Below are 26,545 nucleotides of genomic sequence, written 5' to 3'. Positions count from 1 at the left end.
GGAGAAAATACTCCAAGTCTTGATATGTGATGGTAAACTTCATAAGAAAATGAATTTACAATATTTCCTACTAAAATGGCTTTGAGGCTATAGTTAAAAGATTAGACTATATTACAGCATAATATGTATTGCTCTAAACAGTTACATGAGTACTGAATTTTCTCAGTATAGATAATTAGCTATTTTTAGGTTTAAAACCTTTTTCTAGCCCTTCCCTGCCCCTCCCCAAACAACTGTTTTTAACCTATGTGTACAATCATGTTTTATTGCTAGGGTTAATGGAGGTTTTACTATTTTGAAACTTCCCTTCTTCCTTAAACTTCTTTCTTCTGGTTGTCAGGCAAGAACATTTTAGGGGCAATGTATTTAACCAACCTAATAAGGCTAGCTGGTAATAATGTTCATCAGCTAAAGAGTAACGCAAATTAAATGAGTTACTGGAAGACAGTCTTCTCTTTTGTTCACCATTAATGAAACGTCTTTGTGTTGTTAGCATGGTGGAGTTTAAGAGGATCATAAAATAATCATGCTTAAAGAAATGACTTTAATGGCACTTTCTTCTTTTTCCACCCAGACCCCCAGGGCTGGTCTTTAAAAAATACTGAAGAAATGTAACTAAATTTGGAAAATTCTAATTTTCAAAAGACAAGAAACTCCTTTTCAACATTTCACATCATTTATTAATGCAGTATACATTAGATCCAAAATCTGTATTTCCAAGCATATCATGTTTGGATCTTTCAGATTCTTCTGCAGCTTTAGGTTATGTCTACAGAGGTACCCTTAAGTGGATGAACAACACATTCTATAATTATTCAAAATATAGTACAGAGTGAAATGATTTAAATATAATTTAGGCACATATTGATTATGAAAATAGATATCTCTCAATACAATACTTCTCTGTCTTGGTAAAAATAATAAAGCAAAGAAAATAATTCATTTCTGAAGTTGCTTTCCTTCACCTGTAAAGGTATGATCTCCTCCCACTATGCATATGTACCCTTTACTGTTAAGGAAAGCTTTGCATATGTATATATAGAAGAATAAGCTACGTAAATATTGAAGACATGTCATTCTCCCAAAGGAGACAAAGTGGTTTTTAATGATTCCTTGCCTCAAACCGATGAGTCTCTAGAATTCAGAAGCCATGTGGACACAGCTTACATCCCTGCTCTTGGGGCAGACGTAAGGACGCCGGTTACTGGTAAGGAAGTACAGGCCCTGCCCCTGCTGCTGCAGAGATAATGACTCACAAAAGCCAGGCTAAAATTTATTAAAACAAAAGAAACCAGAAATATAAGAACCACAGGTGCTGACTGATTGGCATTACATCTTGGACCAGTCAACTGCCTTTATTTTCATTTAAGTTTTTTGATAACTGTAGTCAAATGGTCAGTTTAAAATTCCTCATTCCCCATTGTAGGGGTTGAGTTGCAATTATATTATGCTGACTTCTAAAAGGTGAATTTGCCACATGCATTCATATTTTATAGTTGATTGCAGTGGACTGGGATTTAATACCTATTTCCAAGCTGGCCTGTTTAAACTACTTAGCATTTGAAATAAATGAATGTCAATCATGCACCTTGGTTTTTGCTTTTGAACTATCTTCCGATGCTTGTTTTGACTGTACAGGAGGAAACCAGGCTAGTAGTGTAAATAGATAAAATTGCCTGGTCTGGCATTAAGTGGAACTTGCTTAGAATGAAATCCTAAGGAATGCTCATTTAAAAGCTGGAGCTGTAGGTAAATCCTTCCTCCATCCAGAGAGTTCCACTGTAACTTAAGCTGACAATGATATACAACAATGTCTGTTTCCTCTACTCTGTCTCAATCAGTAACAGAGGATTTCTTTAACTGAGCTACTGTTTTGTTCTTAAAAGAAAAATTATAAAGATGAACCTGAAAAGAGAGCCTTGGGGAGTCTGATCTCACCATATTCACATGGTGTGATGGGTATTTAAAGTAGGGCAGGCATCCCTAAAGCTATTGATATTTATAAACCTGAACAACCTTTTCAAAATTGTCATAAAGTTTAACAATTTAAATATCCATACTGCATCTACAGATTCAATAAATATAACTGCATATGTTGTGCTTTTCATAAATTAAAGTCCTCAAATGCATTTCAAACCAAGATGGTATTTCCACATCATCCCTATTCAAAAGCAAATATAATAGATACTATTCCTGGTCACAAAGCCAGGCAGATCCCCTACTCCACTCAAAAGGCAGCAATCTAATCTAGCTTCCCCACATCTATTAAAATGAGTGCTTCTGTTAAAATCAGAATGTGGAAAAAAAGTCACTTTTTTCCCCTTATGCACCTCTGAGAACAAGCATAATCCTCTAAATGTTTTGTGTTTTTTTAAAAATTTCCTTACAGTGTTACTTCTTCTAGACAACTGAGTGGATGGAGAAAGAAAAGTGACACGGAAAACATTTTTCGTCTTCGGCATCTTCCTCCAGTCCTAGGATTCTCATCTGACACTCTGTGACATATGTAGTGGTGTCAGCATCTCTTCAAAGATGGCGCCCTTCACATTGGAACCCCTAAGGTTGGCTTCTTGAAGGTCACACCCAGACAGGTCGCAATTCTGTAGCACGGAAACAACATTCATGGAAATAATAGACAGATTTAAGGCCTTATCTGTTCCCTCTCAAAATGACTCCTGGGGCATATTAAGAAAATGTTCCTATATAATAAAACTCAGTTATTTCTGGAAAACTTCCAGAAATTTTAGAAGAAAGTCATATTTTCTTCTATCTGTATTTATTCTCTCTAGTTGATGCTCAGGCTGACCACTGCAAATATATATAAACAAAGGTTAACGACAGGCGTGTCCCTTCTGTATTTTAGGCATTTAAAATCCAGAATGGACTTCAATGTTGTAAAAAGTATCAAAACAACTTTACCACAATCCACGTACAACAATGATGAAAAGCATGGGGGGTGAGGGGGTGGAGGAGAATATTAAAAAAATCTGAGAGGAAGGGATTTTACTTAATAATTAAATCATGTAATAGATTTTCCCTCAACCCTAATATTCTTAGAGCAAGGAATTGCCTCTTTTTAACCCCCAAATTATGTGCACAATTCAATGAGTTTTAACAAATGTATACAGCAGCATAACCACCACCACAAGTGGGAGCTGCTTTCAAATTTCCCTTGAGATCAGGGAGTGACAGATGAGACAGGGATTTTGGATAAGTCCCTGGGGACGGTGGGGACAATGGTTAGAGAGAAGGGTGACTGCACATAACCTTTCAGGGTAGAATGTCAGCAGCTGCCCCAACAGTCAACCTGATTAATCTTTGAAATCAGTTGGATAAAGGGAGGCTTTTTGCTGTTTAACCACACTGACCACATGCTAACTAAAACCAAGGGAAAAAACCATCATTTTAGGTGAGAGTAACAAACAATAAAAAATTAAATAACTGTGCTTATCATAGGTTTATACCTTCAGTCTTAGGCTGGTTCTTTTTGCCTTTAAGTTTAATGGGGCCTGCTACAATGCTGCTAAGAGCTATCAAGAGACCAAGGCGAAAACAAAAACAAACAAAAAAACAGCAAGCTAAACGTTGACATACTAATCTCTACAATCCAGTCTATGCCAGATTTTCTTGTATAGGGCTGTACTGTTCAATACAATAGTCCCAGCCACATACAGAAGTTTATATTTAAATGAATTAAAATTAAATACAATTTAAAAAAATCCATCCCTCAGTTGCACTGGCCACATTTTAAAAGCTCAATAGTCATATATGGCTGGTGGTTGCTGAACTGAACAGGACAGTCATAGAACATGCCCATCGTTGCAGAAAGAGCTACCAGATAGCCAGTGATGATACAGACCTATTAACAGCCATGGAGTCGGCTAGCTAAATCTGCCAATTAAGATGATAAATACAAGACAATTCTGATGAAAAATATGGCTGGACAGAATTAAAATCTCAGATTGAGATTCAAAAAAGAATATGATGCCAATTTAGGCTTTCCCTGAACCTGATTTCAAACAGAGATATCATTTCAATTTCTCAAGTAGTTCAAGAAATAATCTGGCCCCATTTCATTCTGTTTGGAATTAAAACTTAAGAAAACCACAATCAATTGTATTACAAAAGCATCTATCAAATATCCACTTGAGGGAGACCCAAGGAAAAGAGAATAAATGAAATCAGCTCAGACTGAATGCCAGATGAGTCTTCAAATCTGAACCTGGCATCTGTAACTTAGGTAACCAGATCCTGCTCTGGAATTCAGATTTGTTTAAACAAGTAATTGAAAGGAGAGCATCCCTTCAGTTGGGCTGGCATGTTACCTGGCAGTTTTGACCAGCCAACTACTTTGTTTATGATTTCAATACATTTTGCAGGAGCTACTCAGTAATTCTACATTAACAGAAACTCTTTCAACTTGGTGACTCACCTCCAAATCAGTTCCTGCCAGAGTTGCTCCTCTGAGGTTACAGTTCTTCAACTTTGCATTTTTTAAGGTAGCAACTCTCAGGTTAATTCCTGTCATTTGACTTCCTTCCATATCCACACCTTTCAGATTAGCACCTAAAGGGAATATATTTTTAGGTATAGTTGAACTTTAAAATATTTATAGTCATCTGTCTTCAAAAGATGCAAGGTGACTGAATGATGACCTCTGGATCCTTTGGAAATGACTGTGAATTATAAATCTGTCTCTCAACCAACATACGTATAAAAGGAGTTCTTTGTTAACAATCTGTTTGCTTATACTATGAATTAAGAATTCACATCTTACTCTGTATTTTTGAGGGAGGAATTCAATTCAGTCTCATGATAACTAGCACTTTTAAATATGCCTCCAAAAGTTTATGGTGGTAAATGCTGTGTCTTCTAAATATAAAAATAAATGAAGCAACCAGTTCAAAGACACAACAAAGCAATAAGGAATTCATAAACAAAATGTTATATCCCAAATGACAAAAAAATGCCTGGCTTTATGCAAACTGAAGTTCTTAATTTTGGTCCATATAAGACTATGCTGTACTGTTTGAAAGTTTAAGATGTTGATACTTAATTCTCTAACTGAAGCCTCCTTAAATATTGAAGGCCATGTTTCCTGAGTTCAGCATGTTGGTTAGCCTGACTGAGACCAAGCAGTGGCTCATCCCTTTGCAGATTCTCTAAGTATAAGGCAGAAGAAATCTACCTCCCTCCCTATGGTTATCATGTTTTACCAGTAACAATTATTTTGTTGGGTTTTTACTTAATGGTGTGTTTTTACCTTAGAGAAGGTAATTATAGATAGAATCTCACCTTCTAAATTGGCTTTAAGACCAGAAGGATCTTCAAAATTACACAGTTTCAGGGATGCTCCTTCTGCATTAGAACAGAGCATCTTGACTCCCTGGAGATTTGCACACTGGGAAAGAAGAGAAAAGTCCACATATTAAGGTTCAGAATTTTGTTTGGAATAGAAAAAATTGGCTCAAACAGTTAAAAAAAAAAAAAAAAAAAGGAGAGCAAGAAAAGCTCAGTTTGATACATTCACAATCAATTATTTTCTGTTTACAGTAAAGATTTTTCCAGTTGAACCCAATAAAAACTGAGAAGTGTTTTTTAAAAATAGTTGTTTTAAAAGAAACAAAAGCCAAATAAACAACAGCATTCCTGCTTTACATAAAACTTAAGAGTTTAAATAAAGAAGCTGGGGACTCAGGACCATGACATCCCTATTTCTATTTTTATAAACAGCCTGGGCATATAAACAGCCCAGTCCATGACAACGTGACAGTTGAAATGTCTGGGTGAAGAAGGTATAAACTTGTTAGGGGTATGGATTTTCTCTTCCTTATTATTGTAGGAATCAATCAATGAAATTCTTGATGCTCGATAATGCTACTACTACCTTCTTTTCAAAGGCCAGACTGCTAAGGCCAGCAGTGAAATGCATCACCTAGCTACAAACACCACCAAGTCATCTGTAGGGTCCTTCTGTACCAACCAGAAATGTTGTCGCTACACAGCACTGTCAACCCTGAACACGCAAGCCACAGTACAAGATATAAAGAGGAAAAAGCCAGAAAATATATGTTAGAATTTTAAATTATGCTAATTCATCTCAGAGGATTCAATGCCATCAGATCTGAACTCTAACAACTACTAGATAAGGCAGGAAGCTATCTATAAAGGTGTTTTAAAAACTGTAAGGCACTACATAAATGGTAACTTTAGTTGTTACTATAATTAGATCAGTGAAGAAATGTAAAATCCTAAGGCTAATCAAGTTATGTGATAGCTGTGCCTATCAGGAAAAAATCCTTGTCTCAGAAGTGCAATTTCATTCACCCTACAGTCAATTCTAGTGAAAGGGATATAAGCTATAGACCGTTTCAAATCACAGATAACTGATGAACACGTGTGCATTTCCACCTATGCCTATGCTTTAATAGCAGGTAGACAGAAGCTCAGACTGACAGGTAGGATAATGAGAACCTGGAAGGACTAACATAAGTCAAAGACGACTAGATTTTATGTACTTGAAAATGTAACAGGACAGGAAGCTCATACATGAAAATAAATGTCTTTGGTTCCCTATGTTATGCTCCCAGGTAAAAGAGACTGTAAATATTATGAAAAGTTTCCAAGTAATTATATAAGTACTGCTCTATACTCAAGGCTATACTATGGAATCTCAAAAAGAAACAAATACATAAGAAGTTTAAGTGAAGTTTTCTGTCTTCAACCACAGAAAGCATTTCACTCTCTATTCATCTAATGGTAAAGCAGGTGACCAACACTGAGACCTCAGAACTAAGTAAGTATACCAGCATTGCAGCTGTAAGAGTTGGGCTATTTACTATATATCAAGAGGCAATGGGTTTTGATGAAAGCAGTTAGGTTACAACTGTTTTTTTTTAAAGTATGATAATGATATTAACATTATGTTTTTAAAATGGTTTTTTAACAGATAAATAAAATAAATATTTACAAGTGAAATAATGAGTTGCTTCAAAATAATCTGTGGAGAGGTACAGACAATACACAAGTGTTTTAACACTGAAATTGTTGAAGCTGAGTAATGGAGAGACAAGGTGGATTCATTATGCTAGCTCATTTTTGTATGTGTTCAACATTTTCCAAAGGAAAAAGTCATTAAAAAAAGACATAAGGAAAAGAAAATACATGCCTTAGAGTCTACTTATAACTCTTCTGACAAACTAGCCTTTGGGGTCTGGCAAGTCTCCAGGTTTTAGTTTCTTAGTCTGTAAAACAGGGTCATACTCAATCATCAAGGTCCCTTCCAGCTCTTACCATTCTGTAAGTCTTGTACTGGGAATGTGTAATGGATTCATAATAGCTGGATTATTATACCAGCTTCTACGCAGCAGGCTAGAGTCAATAATGGCAAGTAGAGCACGTGGAAGAAATACTCTAAAGCAGGGGTCCCCAACCCCCAAAACCACTACTGGTCCACAACCTGTTAGGAACCAAGCCGCACAGTAGGAGATGAGCAGCAGGCAAGCGAGCAAAGCTTCATCTGCCACTCCCTATTGCTCGCATTACCACCTGAACCACCCCCCCAACCTTATCCATGGAAAAACTCTCTTCCACGAAACCAGTCCCTGGTGCCCAAAAGGTTGGGACCACTGCTCTAAAGGATGCTGACAGAACAGAGGGTGTGGCTCAGACCTGGACTGTGTAACTGTGATAGCAGTTGAGGTCACCTTGCTTGACAGCAGAAGTGGAGGGTTCCTATGGAAAGGCTTCAGAGCTCACTAGGGATTAATTAGGGGAGAAATTCAACGAGAGGGGTAGAACCATTAGGTGCATCTTGTGCTTAGCACACATCATATTTTGTGGACACTGCAATACATATGGCTGTGCATCAGCAGTCATCTTCAAGTGCCAAAGACAAGTAGCGATTAGTTTTGACCTTCACAACCCACACACTCTAGGCAACGACTCCTCAACATGGCCATTTTTATCAACAATTAAATTTACAATTCTATAGCACTTCAGTATGTATCAGTTAAAGTTATATAGGCCATTGTAGATGAGATGAGTAGAAGGATCTTGAGCTCATCTCCTCTCATGAGCACCCCAGAAGGAAGAAAACTATGATCCTGTAGTCTGCAGCACTGAGTCCACAAACACGGGTCAGAAACTACCCTGGGACCAGGTTGGTCCCTGTCCCTTGAGTGATGAGAGGGGAGTGTACTGCTGGCACACACAGGACATCCCCTACTGAAGGCCACTTCTCCAAGGTCAAGAAATATAAGCCACTACATACATAAAAAAACCCAGTAATTTAAACAAAATGACACAGTAAAGGAATATATTCCAGACAAAGGAATAAGATAAAACCCCAGAAGAACAACTAAAGGAAGTGGAAATAGGCAACCTGAGAAATAGCTCAGAGTAATGATTGTAAAGATGATCCAAGAACTCAGGAGAAAAATGGATACACAGAGCAAAAAGTTACAAAAAATTTTTAGCAAAGAGAAAATATAAAGATAACAAACAGAATTGAAGAATATAGTCACAGAAATGAAAAATACACTAGAAGGAATGAATAACAGAATAAATGAGGCAGAAGAACAAACCAGCAAGCTGGAGGACAGAGTGGTAGAAATCACTGCCGTGGAACAGAATAAAGAAAAAATAATGAAAAGAAATGAGGAGAGTTTAAGAGACCTCTGGGACAAATGTCAAATGTACCAACATTTGCATTATAGTGGTCCCAGAAGGAGATGAGGGAGAGAAAGGGCCTGAGAAAATATTTGAAGAGATAATAGCTGAAAACATCCCTGACATGGGAAATAGTCACCCAAGTCCAGGAAGCACAGAGAATCCCATACAGAGTTAACCCAAAGAAAAACAAACTCAGACACATAGTAATCAAATTGACAAAAATTAAAGACAAAGAAATACTAAAAGCAACAAGGGGAAAGTAACAAATAACATACAAGGAAATCCCCATAACACTATCAGCTGATTTCTTAGCAGAAACTGCAAGGCAGAAGGCAGTGGCAGGATATTTTTAAAGTGATGAACGGGTAGAACCTCCAACCAAGAATACTCTACCCAGCAAGGCTCTCATTTAGATTTGACAGAGAAATCAAAAGATTTACAAACAAGCAAAGTCTAAGAGAATTTAGCCCCACTAAATCAGCTTTACAACAAATGCTAAAGGAGCTTCTCCAAGTGGAAGAGAAAAGGCCACAACTAGAAACAAAAAAATTACAAAATGGAAAAACTCACAAGTAAAGTCAAATATACAATAAAGGTAAGAGATCATCCACACACAAATGTGATATCAAAACCAGTAATCATGAGAGGTGGAGAGTATAAATGCAGGATATTTGAAATGCATTTGCAATTAAGAGATCAGCAACTTAAAACAACAATGTATACATATAGACTGCTATATCAAAATATCATGGTAACTCCAAACAAAAAAATCTGTGACATACACAAACACAAAAGATAGTCATCAAATCACAAGACACAAGAACAAAAGAGGAAATGAAGAAAAAAGACCTACAAAAACAAATCCAAAATGATTAACAAAATGGCAGTAAGAACATACATATCGATAATTACGTTAAATGGATTAAATGCTCCAACCAAAAGACATTGACTGGATACAAAAAACAAGACCCATATATATAAGTGGGTCTACAAGAGACCCACTTTACAGCTAGTGACACATACAGACTGAAAGTGAGGGGATGGAAAAAGATATTCCATGCAAATGTAAATAAAAAGAAAGCTGGAGTAGTAACACTCATATCAGACAAAATTGACTTTAAAATAAAGACTGTTACAAGGGACAAAGAAGTGCACCACATAATGACCAAGGGATTAATTCAAGAAGAAGATGTAACAATTGTAAATGCTCCCAACATAGGAGCACTTCAATATATAAGGCAAATGTTAACAGACATAAAAGAAGAAATTGAGAGTAACACAATAACAGTGGGGGACTTTAACACCTCACTTACATCAATGGACAGAGAATCTAGACAGAACATCAACAAGGAAACACAGGCCTTAAATGAAACATTAGACCAGATGGATTTAATTGATATTTATAGAGCATTCCATCCAAAAGCAGCAGAATACACATTCTTTTCAAATGCACATGGAACATTCTCCAGGACTGATCACATGCTGGGTCACAAAGCAAGTCTTGGTAAATCTAAGAAAACTAAAATTGTATCAAGCATCTTTTCCAATGTCAACACTATGAGATTAGAAATCAACTTTAAGAAAAAAACCTGCAAAACCCACAAACATGTGGAGGCTAAGCAATATGCTACTAAACAACCAATGGAGCACTGTAGAAATCAAAGAGGAAACAAAAAATACATAGAAACACATGAAGATGAAAACACAATGATCCAAAACCTATGGGATGCAGCAAAAGCAGTTCTAAGAGGAAAGTTTATAGTGATAAAAGCCTACCTCAAGAAACAAGAAAAATTTCAAACAACCTAACAATTAGGTTGTTTGAGTTGCTTTTGCACCTAAAGTAACTAACCCAAAGTTAGCAGAAGGAAAGAAATCAAAGGTCAGAGCAGAAATAAATGAAATAGAGACTAAGAAAATAGCAAAGTTCAATGAAACTAAAAGTTGGTTCTTTGAGAAGATAAACAAACCTAAGGAAACTTTAGCCAGACTTATCAAGAAAAAAAGGGGGAGGACCCATATCAATAAAATTAAAAATGAAAAAGGAGAAGTTACAACCAACAGTATAGAAATACAAAGGACCATAAGAGACTACTACTATATGACAATAAAATGGGCAACCTAAAACAAATGAACAAATTCTTTATTAGGAAGGTACAGTCTCACAAACTGAGCCAGGAAGAAACAGAAAATATGAATAATTATAAGTACTGAAATTGAATCTGTAATTAAAAAAACTCCCAATGAACAAAAGCCCAGGACCAGAAGGCTTCACAGGTGAATTCTATCAAACATTTACAGAATAGTTAACACCTATCCTTCTGAAACTATCCCAAAAAATTGTACAGGAAGGAACACATCCAAACTCACTCTATGAGGCCACCATTACCCTGATACCAAGATCAGAGATACAACAAAAAAAGAAAATTAGAGGCCAATATCACTGATGAACATAGATGCAAAAATCCTCAAAAAAATACTAGCAAACCAAATCCAACAATACATTAAAAGGATCATACACCATGATCAAGTGGGATTTATCCCAGGGATGCAAGGATTTTTCAATACGCACAAACCAGTGTGACACATAACATTAACAAATTGAAGAACAAAAACCATATGATCATCTCAATAATGCAGACAAAGCTTTTGATAAATTCAACATTCATTTATGATAAAAACTCTCCAGAAAGAGGGCATAGAGGGAACCTAGCTAAACATAATAAAGGCCATATATGACAAACCCACAGCTAACATTAAGATCAGGAACAAGACAAGGATATCCATTCTCGCCACTTATTCAAAATAGTTTTGAAGTCCTAGCCATGGCCATCAGAGAAGAAAAAGAAATCCAAATTGAAAGCGAAGTAGTAAAACTGTCACTGTTTGCAGATGACATGGTACTATACATAAAAAAGCCTAAAGACACTACCAAAAATCTACTAGAGCTCACCAATGAATTTGGTAAAGTTGCAGGATACAAAATTAATACACAGAAACCTGTTTCATTTCTATACACTAACAATGAAAGATCAGAAAGAGAAATTAAGAAAACAATCCCATTTACCATCACATCAAAAAGAATAAAATACCTAGGAATAAACCCACCTAAGGAGGCAAAAGACCTGTACTCCCAAAACTATATTAGACACTAATGAAAGAAATCAAAGATGACACAAACAAATAGAAAGATATACTGTGTTCTTTGATTAGAAGAATCAATATTGTCAAGATGACCATACTACTCAAGGCAATCTACAGATTCAATGCAATCCCTACTAAAGTACCAATGCCATTTTTCATAGAACTAGAACAAAAAATTTTTTAATTTTTATGGAAACACAAAAGACCTGGAGTAGCCAAATCAATCTTGAGAAAGAAACCTGGACCTGCAGGAATCGGGCTCCCTGACTTCAGACTATACTACAAAGCTACAATAATCAAAACAGTATGGTACTGGCACAAAAACAGAACTATAGATCAATGAAACAGGATAGAAAGCCAAGAAATAAACCCATATACCTATAGTCAATTAATCTATGACAAAGGTGCAAGAATATACAATGGAGAAAAGATGGTCTCTTTACCATGTGATGCTGAGAAACTGGGAAAGCTACATGTAAAAGAATGAAATCAGAACAATTCTCTAACACCATACACAAAAATAAACTCAAGACTTCCCTGGCAATCCAGTGGTTAAGACTCCATGGTTCCACTGCAGGGGGCACAGGTTTGATCCCTGGTCTGGGAACTAAGATCCTGCAGGCCACATGGTGTGGCCAAAAACAAAAACAAAAAACTGAAAATGGATTAAAGACCTAAATGTAGGACCATATACTATAAAACTCCTAGAGGAAAATAAAGACAGAACACTCTTTGACATAAATCGCAGCAATATCTTTTTTGGATTTGTCTCCTAGAGTAATGAGAATAAAAACAAAAATAAATAAATGGGAACTAATTAAACGTAAAAGCTTTTGCACAGCAAAGGAAACCATAAACAAAATGAATAGACAGCCTACAGAATGAGAGAAAATATCTGCAAATGATGCAACTGACAAGGGATTAATCTGTCAAATATACAAACAGCACATGCAGCTCAATATTAAAAAAACAAACAACCCAACCAAAAAATGGGAAGAAAATCTAAATAGACATTTCTCCAAAGACACAAAAATGGCCAAAAAGCACATGACAAGATGCTCAACATAGCTAATTATTGGAGACATGCAAATCAAAACTACAATGAGGTATCACCTGGAGAGAGATAAATATATGATATTGCTTATATGTGGAATACAAATAAAGAGATACAAATGAACAAGCCTCACAGACATAGAAAACAAATTTGTGGTTACCAACAGGGGAAAAGGGGATGGATGGGAGAAGGGATAAATTAGGTGGTTGGGATTAACATATGTGCACTACTACATGTAAAACAGATAACCAACAAGGACCTATACTGTATAGCACAGGGAGTTATACTCAATATTTTGTAATAACCTATAAGGAAAGAATCTAAAAGAGACTGCATATGTTTACACACACACACACACACACTTATGTTACATATTTATGTAATCAAATTGCTGTGCTGTACACCTGAAACTAACATGATATTGTAAATCAACTACACATCAATAAAAAATTTATATATATATAATATATATACACATATATATTATATATATATCGGCCTTCACATCAATTACACAATATGAGTAGAACAAGCATTATAAGATAAGAAAATTATGGTTCAGGCTCACAGTAATGCTATAATTAAACAGAACTCAAAACCAGTTGCATTCAGTGATCCAGTGTGTCTTATCTTTTGTTTTTTCTATTCCTTAACAGAAACCAGTCAAGCTGCCTCTCAGCATTTCACTATTTAAAAATTAGGTCCTTCAAATTTTTCCCTTGTACTGTTAGTGTTTTGCTTATTTTGCTATGTGTTTGATCCTTCATCATAAGACTTGGAACAAGGAGAGTGAAAATAATGGAAATGTGTATTGGCAGATTTTGTTATTAGATCCCTTTCACAGAAAAATACATTCTAGCTAAGGAACAAAGCCAAAATTATAAAATTCAATAAACATTTATTCAACGACTACTAAAAGCAAGGTACTATATAAGGTGTTATTCACTCCCAGACATACAGACATGGACATCGATATTAAGGAACTGAAAGTTCTTAGAAGTTAGATTTCACTGCTGGTTTTACATGTATCCTCTAACCTCAGATTAAAACAGGTAATTGCTACACAAATACATGCATATACATATGTACACACACATATATACACATATATATGTAAACACAAATATGAATATATGTAGAGGGAGAGAGCCACTGAGAGGCTAACTTACAGACTGCTGCATACCATGTTTATTTCAAAATATCTCTGCCAAATACCCCCTAGAGCAATAACATTTTCCTATTCCAGAAAGGAAGCTGAATAGAAAAATTCAAAGGTCCTTTCCAGCGTTACCCTATTAATTCACTGGAAACAGAAGTCCTGATAAAGTGTTGAGGAGATCAGGACCTAATTACAAGATTTAATTTCTTATTAGTTGCTATACTTTTCAGGTCTATGTTTAATAAAGGATACCAAAGTTGCAAAACCAACCCAGTTCACTTGCAGAAACTTCAGTTTTATCATCAACTTAGTAAATTATCTGTTTTCAAGTAAAAGCTCCAGTAAGAGACAGATTTAATTTCTGCTCTTCCAGAGTGTTCAAAAGACTAAAAATTAAATTTTCTCTTGTAACCAAAAACGATTCTTACGTCAAGCACTGATCCAGAGAGATCAGCTCGTTCAAGATTTGCACAGCAGAGATTAGCGTGGGCAAGATTGCAACGGCTTAAATTGGCCATTTTGAAGTTAATGTATCGAAGGTCCAAACGAGAAAGATCAGCACCACTGAAGTTTAAACCCTAAAATTAAAAAACACAGACTGTCACAATATTTAAACCATCTGTTGTATTAAATTTAATTACAATAGCTAACCATCATGTTTTTTTAGAAGTAATTGGCAAGTTCAGTCACTTGCAGTTTATTACAAAACACGATCAAATGGAACTTAGACATATAAAATCAGTATCCTTATTGGGTGCATAAAGAAACAATTTACATATAACATTAGAATGCATCCTGGCTATGCCTCATTTATGTGCAAAAGTTTCTAAAGAGGCATCTCTGCTGGCCACGTACCCGTTGATAAGTATTATTTTTATTAAATCTGATTGTACTTGAATTATTTTTATTAATATAATAATTTAAGATCATTTTATTTTTTAAAGTGAGCATTGTTGTTTTTAAGGTCATTAGTGCTATAATACATAAAAGTATCTTCCACTGCCACTGACTAGCCATACACAACTGTACAACTGACTTTTTATTTTAATTGCTACAATTCCTGTGCATTACTCAAAAACTGCTGTATGAGGCATAATTAGACAATAAAAAAGATTATTACATCTTTTTTTTTGCTAACCATTTGGGACTAAATCAAAGCTATAACTCATAATTAAAATATATCTTGTATGAAAAAAGAAAATAAGGCAAGAAAAAAATTCCTAGAAGAATTTAAAACTTTACTCACAGATTTGCCTACACAAATAGAGGTAAAAGTTTGCTCTAATTACCTGGCAACGCAATTCTGATTTGGTTGGAGTGGCTAGCAGAAATCGGACAAATTCCTTTCGAGATATTGGTGAATGATCCTCTGGTGGTTGAGAATTCTTGAAAAACATATTGACAAATCAGTGAAACATTTTGGGAGATAGCTACAATAAATGTAATTTTTGGCTAAATGTAAAAAGAACCTTACCTTTATTGCCACTTCTAGGTGTTCAATCAATGAGTCAATACCAAAAAATCTTGCTTCTTCTAACACACCTATCATAATAAAAACAATTTGACTTTTATAGAATACTTTTCATCATTTTAATATTCATAGAATCCTTTATAAAGAATTCTATAAAGTTAAATTCTCACAACAGAAGTGAAATACAAGTAGGTTATCCATCAATATAGAAGAAGTTCAAAACTATTTCTGAAAATTAAATGGGCCACTGACAAAAAAAACCCTAATATCACATATTCCTAAAATAACTGACATAGTGATTTGTGAATCCAACAATGAATGATTAGTTCACCTAATCTTAACATTTCATTGATTTTTTTCTTTTTTTTAATAAGTTAATTAACTTATTTATTTATTGGCTGCATCGGGTCTTCGTTGCTGCACACAGGCTTTCTCTGGTTGTGGTGAGTGGGGCTACTCTTCATTGCGGTGCCCGGGCTGCTCACTGTGGTGGTTTCTCTTGTTGCAGAGCGCAGGCTCTAGGCACGTGGGCTTTAGTAACTGCGGCACACAGGCTCTAGAGCACAAGCTCAATAGTTGTGGCGCGTGGGCTTAGTTGCTTTATGGCATGTGGGATCTTCCCAGCCCAGGGCTCGAACCCATGTCCCCTGCGTTGGCAGGTGGATTCTTAACCACTGCGCCACCTAGGAAGTCCCTCACTGACTTTTTCAATGAAGCAGATCTGAATAGGTGTGTCACAAATCTTTTACTTACTGAATCAGAAAATTACAGAAATCAATAAAAGTAAGCCAGCTTCAAAATGAAATTCAGAAGTATAATTCAGAAACCTTTCTTATAGAAGAATCAATTTTAAATGAAGGATTTCTAGGGGGCTCCAACTGAGATGGTGGAATAGAAGGACGTGGAGCTTACCTCCTCCCACAAATACATCAGAAATACACCTCCATCTGGAACAATACTCACAGAATACCCTCTAAATGCTGGCAGAATATCTCAAACACCCAAAATAGCAAGAAAGATCTCTTCAGAGCCAGGTAGTGCAAAATTTAAAAGAAAGGAATTGGGATGGGATTTACACCCCTGGGAGGGAACTGTGAAAGAGGAAAGGTTCCCGCACCCTGGAAAGCCTCTTCACAGGTGGGGAGATCAGAGAGGACAGAAAGGGAGCTTTGGAGGCTCAAAGGAAAGTGCAGCAGCCAGTCTGTGGGGGGCAGAAGAGAGAGAGGGACCTGCACAGATGGTCTGGTCACTGCCCTAGGCTCTGCAGCCTGAGACACACAACTACTGGTGTGGGCAGAAGCTGAGTTCTGAAACTCCAGTTTCAGAGGACAGACCCAAGGAGAGGACTGGAGTTTGCTGCACAGAGACAGCCTGAAGGGGCTGGAGCGTGATATGGGCTGCAAGCTGGGCTGTACATGGAAGAAGTCCAGGCCCACCACAAAAGCAAAGCCCTTTGGTTACGGAGCATGGAAGTGAGGGACAGGCCCGCCATAGCAGCCTCTTTCTCCACGTTTTCAGCTGACTCCACACCACCTGTAGGAGCTCTGGCAGTATGTTGGTGGGCTGCCCACAGGCAGAGGCAGGGCTGAAATCTGAGCCCTCTACCCACTTGCTGTGCAGATTTATGCCAGAGCTGCCAGCTTTGTATACTCAATGCCTGCGGGACATTTGACTGAACACTGGGTGCTCCCGTGGCTGTGACTGGTCTGGCCTTACCAGCTATGTGGTTTGCTGGTTTGTGCATGTGGAGGCTGGGCTGGGGTCCGGGCTGCTTCAGTAGCTCCTACAGTGGGTCCTAGAGTGTAACTATTGTGGTTCCGGTACCTTATTTCAGTGGATCTTTGCCAGCAGATCTGTGCTGGTGGCTTTGTGAACACAGCACCTGAGGGACACCAGGGCTTATTGCCGGCATTCCTATGGTTGAGGTGGGGCTGAGGGCAGTGCCAACAGCAGTGTACTCTGTGAGCCCACACAATGCGTGTCAGGTGACTGTACAGGATGCACTCCATGGAGGAATACTCAGTGGCTCCTCTCCCGGGGAGCGCTCCAATCCCAATTACCTCACACCACAGCTCAGAAATGGATGTGGAGGCCTCTACTGCAATAACTAGTGAGCAGACCCTACCCCTGACACAGCAGTGACAATCACAGAACAAAGAGGAGGCCCTGCTCAACATCCAGTGCAGGCCTTGGTCACCACAACACCAGTCAAACTCCCTATGAAGACAATAATGGCCAGTGCAAACGGAGGAAAGAGGCGGCAGGCATCTATCTTAAAAAGAGCCCTTGCACCAAAAATTTTAAACCCACGCAAGCTACACAGGGACACTCCCACATAACAATAACTCTCCAAGACCACAGTAGATAATTGTTTCTCCTAAATTCAGAGTAAGAGAAATGTAAGTAAAATGAAGCAGAGGAACCAACTCCCCAAAAAGATCAAGAGAATTCCCCTGAAAGAACCAACAATGAGACAGACCTCCTCAGTGTAACAGACATCGAGTTCAAAAAAAAGATAATGAAAATATTGAAGGAATTAAGAATAGTTATTGATACAAATGTAGATTACTGTAAAAAGGAACTAGAAACTATAAAGAGGAGCCGAGGAAAATTAGAAAACTCATTCGCTGAGATGAAAGCTGAGCTAAAGGCAATGTATAACAGATTGAATAATGCAGAAGAATGAATACGTGATCTGGAAGATAAAATGATGGCAATCCCCCAATCAGAACTGCACACAGAAAGCTAAATGAAAAAGAAAAAAAAGAAAGCAATTTAAAAGACCTATGGGATAATATAAACCATGCCAATCTACACATAACAGGGATCCCAGAAGGAGAAGAAAGAGAAAAGGGGGTTGAAAATGTATTTGAAGAAATCATGGCTGAAAACTTTCCAAACTTAAAGAAGGAAACAGATACCCAGGTACAGGAAGTAGAGGGTCCTAAACAAGCTGAACCCAAACAGATCTACACCAAGATGTAGTATAATTAAAATGGCAAAAGTTAAAGAGAGGATTCTAAAGACAGCAAGAGAAAAACAAAGAGTTAATTACCAGGGAACCCCCACAAGGCTGTCAGCTGATTTCTCTACAGAAATGTTGCAGGCCACAAGGAAGTAGCAAGACGTATTCAAAGTACTGAAAGGGAAAAACATGCAACCTAGGATACTCTACCCAGCAAGATTATGATTTAGAACAGAAGAAAAGATAAAGAATTTCTCAGACAAGCAAAAACTAAAGAAACAAAGCAATAACTAAACCTAAAAGAAACACTGAAAGGTCTTTTCTAAATAGAAAAGAAGCAACAATCTATAGGAAAGTGAAAAATCAAAACTGGAAAGTAAATCACATAAATAAGCCAGTATGCAGATTAAAAAAAAAAATTACAATAAATTTTTTGTGAAAGTGATGATAACCATAATGAACAGCAAAAGGATAAACATGAGGATGTAAAAGAGGACACAACATCACAAAAAGTGGTGGAAGAGAATAAGAAAATGTAGATTATTTTTTAGAATGTGTTTGATGTTATATGACTTTCAGTCTAAAGCAAGTAGATAGAGGAAGGGGTTAACATACTTGAAAAACACGGTAACCACAAATCAAAGACATTTAATAGATGCACAAAAACTGAAAAGAAGTGAACACAAGCATAATATAAAAGAAAATCATCAAACCACAAAGGGAAAAACAAAAAGAAAAAGAAACAAAGAAGAAATACAAAAATCAACTGGAAAACAAGGTCTAAATTGGCAATAAATACATATCTGTCAATAGTTACCTTAAATGTCAATGGACTAAATGCTCCAATCAAAACACAGAGTAGCAAATTGAATTGACAAAAGAAGAGCCTACAATATGCTACCTGGGAGAGATTCACTGTAGGGTAAAGAACAAATATAGATTGAAAATGAGGGGATGCAAAAGGAAATGACAAAGTGGGGGCTATAATACTCATATCAGACAAAACAGACTTTAAAACAAAGGCCATAAAGAACAATAAAGAAGGATAGTATATAATGATAAAAAGATCAATACAAGAAGATATTACACTTGTCAACATATATGCACCCAATATAGGAAAACTCAAACACATAAGATAAATACTAACATACATAAAGGGAGAAATTGATGGAAATACAATAATAGTATAGGAGACTTACAACATCCCACTAACATCAATGGATATATCTTCTGGAAAGAAAATCAATAGGGCAATAGAGATCCTAAATGATAATACAATAGTACAGTTAGACTTGATTTTTCAGGTCATAACATCCAAGAAACCAGAATATACATTCTTTTCAAGTGCACATGGAACATTATCTACAATAGACCACATACTAGAGCACAAAACAAACCTCAACAAATTTAAGAGGATAGACATTATTTCAAGCATCTTTTATGACCACAATGGCATGAAACTAGAAATCAACCACAAAAAAAGAAATGAGAAAAAACAATTACATGGAGACTAAACAATACGCTACTAAAAAACCAATGGATCAATGATGAAATCAAAGAGGAAATTAAAAACTACCTTGAGACAAAGGGCAGTGAAAATACAACTATACAAAATCTATGGGATGCAGGAAAAGCAGTTCTTAAAAGGAAGTTCATAGCAATACTGGCCTTCCTCAAAAAACAAGAAAAATCTCAAGTAAACAACCTAACATGCTACCCAAAAGAATTAGAAAAAGAAGAACAAACAAAACCTAAAATGAGCAGAAGGAAGGAAATAATAAGGGTCAGAGAAGAAACAGAGATTAAAAAAAAAATAGGAAAAGATTAATAAAATCAAGAACTGCTTCATTGAAAGAGTAAACAAAATTGACAAATTTCTGGCCAGGCTCACCAAGAAGAAAAGAGAGGACGCAAATAAACAAAATAAGAAATGGAAAAGGAAAAATAACAACCAATACTGCAGAAATACAAAAACCATAAGAGAGTACTATCAAAAATTATATGCCAATAAAATGGACAACCCAGAAGAAATGGACAAGTTTCTAGAAACATACAGCCCACCAAAACTGAAGTGAAAAAGATAATTTGAAGAGACTGATCACACAAGTGAAATAGAATCTGTAATTAAAAGAACCCCTGTATGCACCAAAAGCAGGTCTAAGATGAAAGTTTATAGCAATACAATCTTACATCAGGAAACAAGAAAAATCTCAAATAAACAATCTACCATTAAACCTAAAGCAACTAGAGAAAGAAGAACAAACAAAACCCAAAGTTAATAGAAGGAAAGAAATCATAAAGCAGAAATAAATGAAACAGAGATAAAATAGAAAAGATAGATGAAAGTAAGCTGGTTCTTTGAAAAGATACACAAAGCTGATAAACCTTTAGCCAGACTCATTAAGAAAAAAAAAGGGAGAGGGCCCAAATGGATAAAATTAGAAACGAAAAAGAAGTTACAACCAACACCACAGAAATACAAAGGACCATAAGAGACTACTACAAGCAACTATATGCCAATAATATGGAAAACTTAGAAGAAATGGACAAATTCTTAAAATAGTACAATCTCCCAAGACTGAACCAGGAAGAAATAGAATACATGAACAGACCAATCACAAGTACTGTGATTAAAACCTCCCAACAAACAAAAGTCCAGGACCAGATGGCTTCACAGATGAATTCTACCAAACATTTAGAGAAGACTTAACACTTACCCTTCAAAAAACTGCAGAAGAAGGAATACTCCCAAACTCATTCTATGAGGCCACCATCACTGTGATACCAAAATCAGACAAAGATACCACAAAAAAAGAAAATTACAGGTCAGTATCACTGATGAACATAGATGCAAAAATCCTCAACAAGATACTAGCAAACAGAATCCAACAATACATTAAAAGGATCATATATGATGATCAAGTGGGATTTATCCCAGAGATGCAAGGATTTTTCAATATCTGCAAAGCAGTGTGATACATCACAGTAAAAAACTGAAGAATAAAAATCATATGATCATCTCAACAGATGCAGAAAAAGCTTTTCATAAGATTTAGCATACATTTATGATAAAAACTCTCCAGAAAGTGGGCAGAGAGGAAAGCTACCTCAACATAATGAAGGCCATATATGACAATACCATAGATAACATCATACTCAACAGTGAAAAGCTGAAAGCACTGCCTCTAAGATCAGGAACAAGACAAGGATGTCCACTCTCACCACTTTTATTCAACACAGTTTTGGAAGTTCTAGCCATGGCAATCAGAGAAGAAAAAGAAATCCAAATTGGAAAAGAAGAAATAAAACTGTCACTGTTTGCAGATGATATCATACTATACATAGAAAAGCCTAAAGATGTTATCAGAAAACTACTAGAGCTCATCAATGAATTCAGTAAAGCTGCAGGATACAAACACTGAGAAATCTATTGCATTTCTATAAACTAACAACAAAAGATCAGAAAGAGAAATTAAATAAACAATCCTACTTACCATAGCATCAAAAGAATAAAATACCAGGAATTAACCTACTAAGGAGGCAAAAGACCTGTACACCAAAAACTATAAGATGCTAATGAAAGAAACTGAAGATGACATGAACAGATGAGAAGATATGATTTTCTTGGACTGGAAGAATCAATATTGTCAAATGAGTTTAGTACCCAAGGTAATCTACAGATTCAGTGCAATCCCTATCAAATTACCAATGGCATTTTTCACAGAACTAGAACAAAAAAAAATTTTAATTTGTATGAAAACACAAAAGACCCCAAATAGCCAAAGCAATCTTGAGAAAGAAAAACAAAGCTGGAGGAATGTGGCTCCCTGACAAAGCTACAGTAATCAAAACAGTATGCTACTGGCACAAAAAAAGAACTATAGACCAATGGAACATGATAGAAAGCCCAGAAATAAACCCACTCACCTATGGTCAATTAATCTATGACAAAGGAGGCAAGACAATACAAGGTAAAGACAGTTTCATCAATAAATGGTGCTGGGAAAACTGGACAGGTACAGTTAAAAAATGAAATTAGAGCATTTTTTAAACACCACACACAAAAATAAACTGAAAATGGTTTAAAGACCTAACTGTAAGACTGGATAGTATAAAACTCTTAGGGGAAAACATAGGCAGAACTCTCTTTGACATAAACTGAAGCAAATGTTTTTCCATCTGTCTCCTAGAGTAATGAAAATAAAAACAAATGGAGGTCCAGTGGTTAGGACTCCACACTTCCACTGCAGGAGGCACAGGTTTGATCTCTTGTAGGGGAACTAAGATCATGCAAGCTGCTTGGCGCGGCCAAAAATAAAATATTAAAAAATAAAACAGACAAACAGGACCTAATTAAACTCAAAAGCCTTTGCACAGCAAAGGAAACCATAAACAAAACGAAAAGACAACCTATAGAATGGGAGAAAATATTTGCAAATGATCCAACCAACAAGGGATTCATCTAAAATTTACAAACGGCTCGTGCAGCTCAATATCAAGAAAACAAACAACCCAATCAAAAAACAGGCAGAAGATCTAAATAGACATTTCTCAAGAGAAGACATACAGATGGTCAAGAGGCACATGAAAAGATGCTCACCATTGCTAAATTATTAGAGAAATGCAAATCAAAACTACAATGAGGTATCACCTCACACCAGTCAGAATGGCTATAATAAAAAAGTCTACAAACAATAAATGCTGGAGAGGGTGTGGAGAAAAGGGGACCCTCCTACCCTGTTGGTGGGAATGTAAATTAGTACAGCCACTATGAAGAACACTATAGAGGTTCCTTAAGAAACTAAAATTAGAGCTGCCATATGATTCAGCAACCCCACTCTTGGGCATACATCTGGAGAAAAATATGGTTCAAAGGAATACATAGAGCCCAATGTTCATTGCAGCGCTGTTTACAATAGGCAAGACATGGAGGCAACCTAAATGTCCATTGACAAATGAACGGATAAACAAGTTGTGGTACGTATATACAATGGAATATTACTCAGCCATTCAAAAGAATGAAATAATGCCATTTGCAGCAACATGGATGGACCTGAAGATTATCATGCTAAGTGAAGTAAGTCAGACAAATATCATATAGTATCGCTTACATGCAGAATCTAAAAAAATTATACAAATGAGCTTATTTACAAAACGGAAACACTCACAGACTTAGAGAACGAACTTATGGTTACTAGGTGGGGAAGGGTGGGAGAGACAGATAGATTGGGAGTTTGGGGTTGACATGCACACACTGCTGTATTTAAAATAGATTACCAACAAGGACCTGCTATATAGCGCAGGTAACACTGCTCAGTACTCTGCAATAACCTAAGTGGGAAAAGAATTTGAAAAAGAATAGATACATGTATATGTATAACTATATCACTTTACTGTAAACCTGAAACTAACACAACATTGTTAATCAACTACACGCTAATGTAAAATAAAAATTAAAAACATAAAAAGTATAAAACTAAAAACTAAAAACCCCCTACAAACAGAAGTCCAGGACCAGATGGCTTCGCAGCCAAATTTACTTTAACATACAAAGAACTTATACTGATCCTTCTCAAAGTCTTCCAAAAGACTGAAGAAAAGGGAACACTCCCAAAGACATTCTATGAAGCCACCATCAATCCTGATACCAAAACCAGACAAAAACACTACCAAAAAAGAAAATTATAGCTCAATACCTTTGAAGAATATAGATGCAATAATTCTCAGCAAAATACAGCAAAATAAACTGTATCCAACAACACATAAAAAAAAGCATACACCATGACCAAGTTGGATTCATCCCAGGGTCACAAGGATGGTTTACCATACAGAAACCAGTCAATGCAATACACCACATAGAAAAAAGAAAAGACAAAAACCACATGATCATCTCTATAGATGCAGAAAAGCATCTGATAAAACTCTACATCAATTCATGATAAAAACTCTCACAAAAGTGCATATACAGGGAAGGTATCTCAACATAATAAAGGCTATTTATTACAAACCTGTAACCCATATAAAACTCAACAGTGAAAAGATGAAAGCCTTCCAGCTAAAATCTAGAACAAGACAAGGATGCCCACTCTCACCACTTCTATTCAACACAGTATTGGCAGTCCTAGCCATAGCAATCAAACAAGAAAAAGAAATAAAAGGTGTTCAAATTGGAAGGGAAGAGAATAGAAAACCCTAAAGACACCACACAAAAAATACTAGAACTGATAAATGAATTCAGCATGGTAGCAGGATAAATCTTGACATCTTTACACTAACAATAAAATATCAGAAAAGGAATGTAAAAGAAAATCCCTTTTAAAATCACATCAAACAAAATAAAATACTTAGAAATAAACCTGATGAAGGAGGTGAAAGATTTATATGCTGAGAACTATAAAACATTAATAAAGGAAACCAAAAATGATTCAAAGAAATGGAAAGATATCCTATGCTCTTGGATTGGAAGAATAAATATTGTTAAAATGGCCATACTACCCAAAGCAATCTACAGATTTAATGTGATCACTATCAAATTACCCATGACATTTTCCACAGAACTAGAACAAGTAATCCTAAAATTTATAAGGAACCATAAAAGACCGAGAATTGCCAAAGCAATCCCGAGGAAAAAGTACAAAGCAGGAGGCATAACCCTTCCAGACTTCAGACAGTACTACAAAGTTAAAGTAATCAAAACAGCGTGGTATTGGCACAAAAACAGACATATGGATCAATGGAACAGGGTACAGATCCCAGAAATAAACTGACACACCTAGTCAATTAATCTTCGACAAAGGAGGCAACAATATACACTGGAGAAAAGACAGTCTCTTTAGCAAGCAGTGTTGGAAAGTTGGACAGCTGCATGTAAATCAATTAAGTTAGAACACACCCTCGTACCATACACAAAAATAAACACACACTAATCCCATACAGAAAAATAAACATAAGACATGACACCATAAAACTCCTAGAAAAGAACATAGGCAAAACATTCTCTGACATAAATTGTACCAGCATTTTCTTAGGTCAGTCCCCCAAGGCAACAGAAATAAAAGCACAAATAAACAAATGGGACCTAATCAAACTTATAAGCTTTTGCACAGAAAGGAAACCATAAACAAAATGAAAAGACAACCTATAGAATGGGAGAAAATATTTGCAAATGATGCCACCAACAAGAGCTTAATTTCCAAAATATACAAACTGCACATGCAACTCAATAACAAAAAAAGCCCAATCAAAAAATGGGCAGAACCCCTAAACAGACATTTCTCCAAAGAAGACATACAGATGGCAATATGCAAATGAAATGATGCTCAACATTGCTAATTATTAGAGAAATACAAATCAAAACTACAGTGAGGTATTACCTCACACCAGTCAGAATGACCATCACCAAAAAGTCTACGAACAGTATGGATGTTCCTTAAAAAACTAAAAATAGAACTATCATATGATCCAGCAATCCCACTCCTGGGCATATATCTGGACAAAACTATAATTCAAAAAGATACATGCAGCCCAATGTTCACTGTAGTATTGTTTACAATAGCCAAGACATGGAAGCAACCTAAATGTCCATTGACAGAAGAATAAATAACGAAGATGTGGTACATATATACAGTGGAATACTACTCAGCCATAAAAAAGAATGAAATAATGCCATCCACAGCAACATGGATGGACCTAGAGATTATCATACTAAGTAAGAGATTATCATACTAAGTCAGAAAGAGAAAGATAAATACCATGTGATATCACTTATATGTGGAATCTAAGATATGACACAAGTGAACTTGTCTACAAAAACAGAAACAGACTTATCAACATATAGAACAGACTCGTGGTTGCCAAGGGGGAGAGGGAGTGGGGGAGGGATGGATTGGGACTTTCATATTAGCAGATGCAAACTATTATATATAGAATGGATAAACAATAAGGTCCTACTGTATAGCACAGGGTACTATACTCAATATCCTGTGATAAACTATAATGGAAAAGAATACAAAAAAGAATATATATATAACTGAATTGTGCTGTATAGCAGAAATTAACTCAACATTGTAAATCAACTAT

The 26,545-nt window shown here is 36.1% G+C and overlaps 1 protein-coding gene across 2 annotated transcripts in view; it reads right to left on the bottom strand.

Moving 5' to 3' along the window:
* Positions 1-657: 657 nt before the first annotated feature.
* KCTD9 (potassium channel tetramerization domain containing 9) overlaps positions 658-26,545 on the bottom strand; it is a 46,093-nt gene continuing 20,205 nt past the window's right edge. For both annotated transcript variants that reach the window (XM_057724429.1, XM_057724428.1), the window contains exons 7-12: positions 15,505-15,572; positions 15,320-15,415; positions 14,459-14,608; positions 5,296-5,401; positions 4,433-4,566; positions 658-2,600 (exon numbers count right to left, since the gene is read on the bottom strand). In XM_057724429.1, the coding sequence (XP_057580412.1) occupies positions 2,484-2,600; positions 4,433-4,566; positions 5,296-5,401; positions 14,459-14,608; positions 15,320-15,415; positions 15,505-15,572 (671 nt within the window). In that variant the 3' untranslated portion in view covers positions 658-2,483. The remainder of the gene's footprint in view (positions 2,601-4,432; positions 4,567-5,295; positions 5,402-14,458; positions 14,609-15,319; positions 15,416-15,504; positions 15,573-26,545) is intronic.

The sequence above is a fragment of the Hippopotamus amphibius genome, chromosome 2 (assembly GCF_030028045.1).
Source record: "Hippopotamus amphibius kiboko isolate mHipAmp2 chromosome 2, mHipAmp2.hap2, whole genome shotgun sequence".
In the NCBI taxonomy this organism is placed as follows: Eukaryota; Metazoa; Chordata; class Mammalia; order Artiodactyla; family Hippopotamidae; genus Hippopotamus; species Hippopotamus amphibius.
The sequence above is the reverse complement of the archived record's forward strand: the minus strand, read 5'-3'. Positions and strand labels throughout refer to the sequence as shown.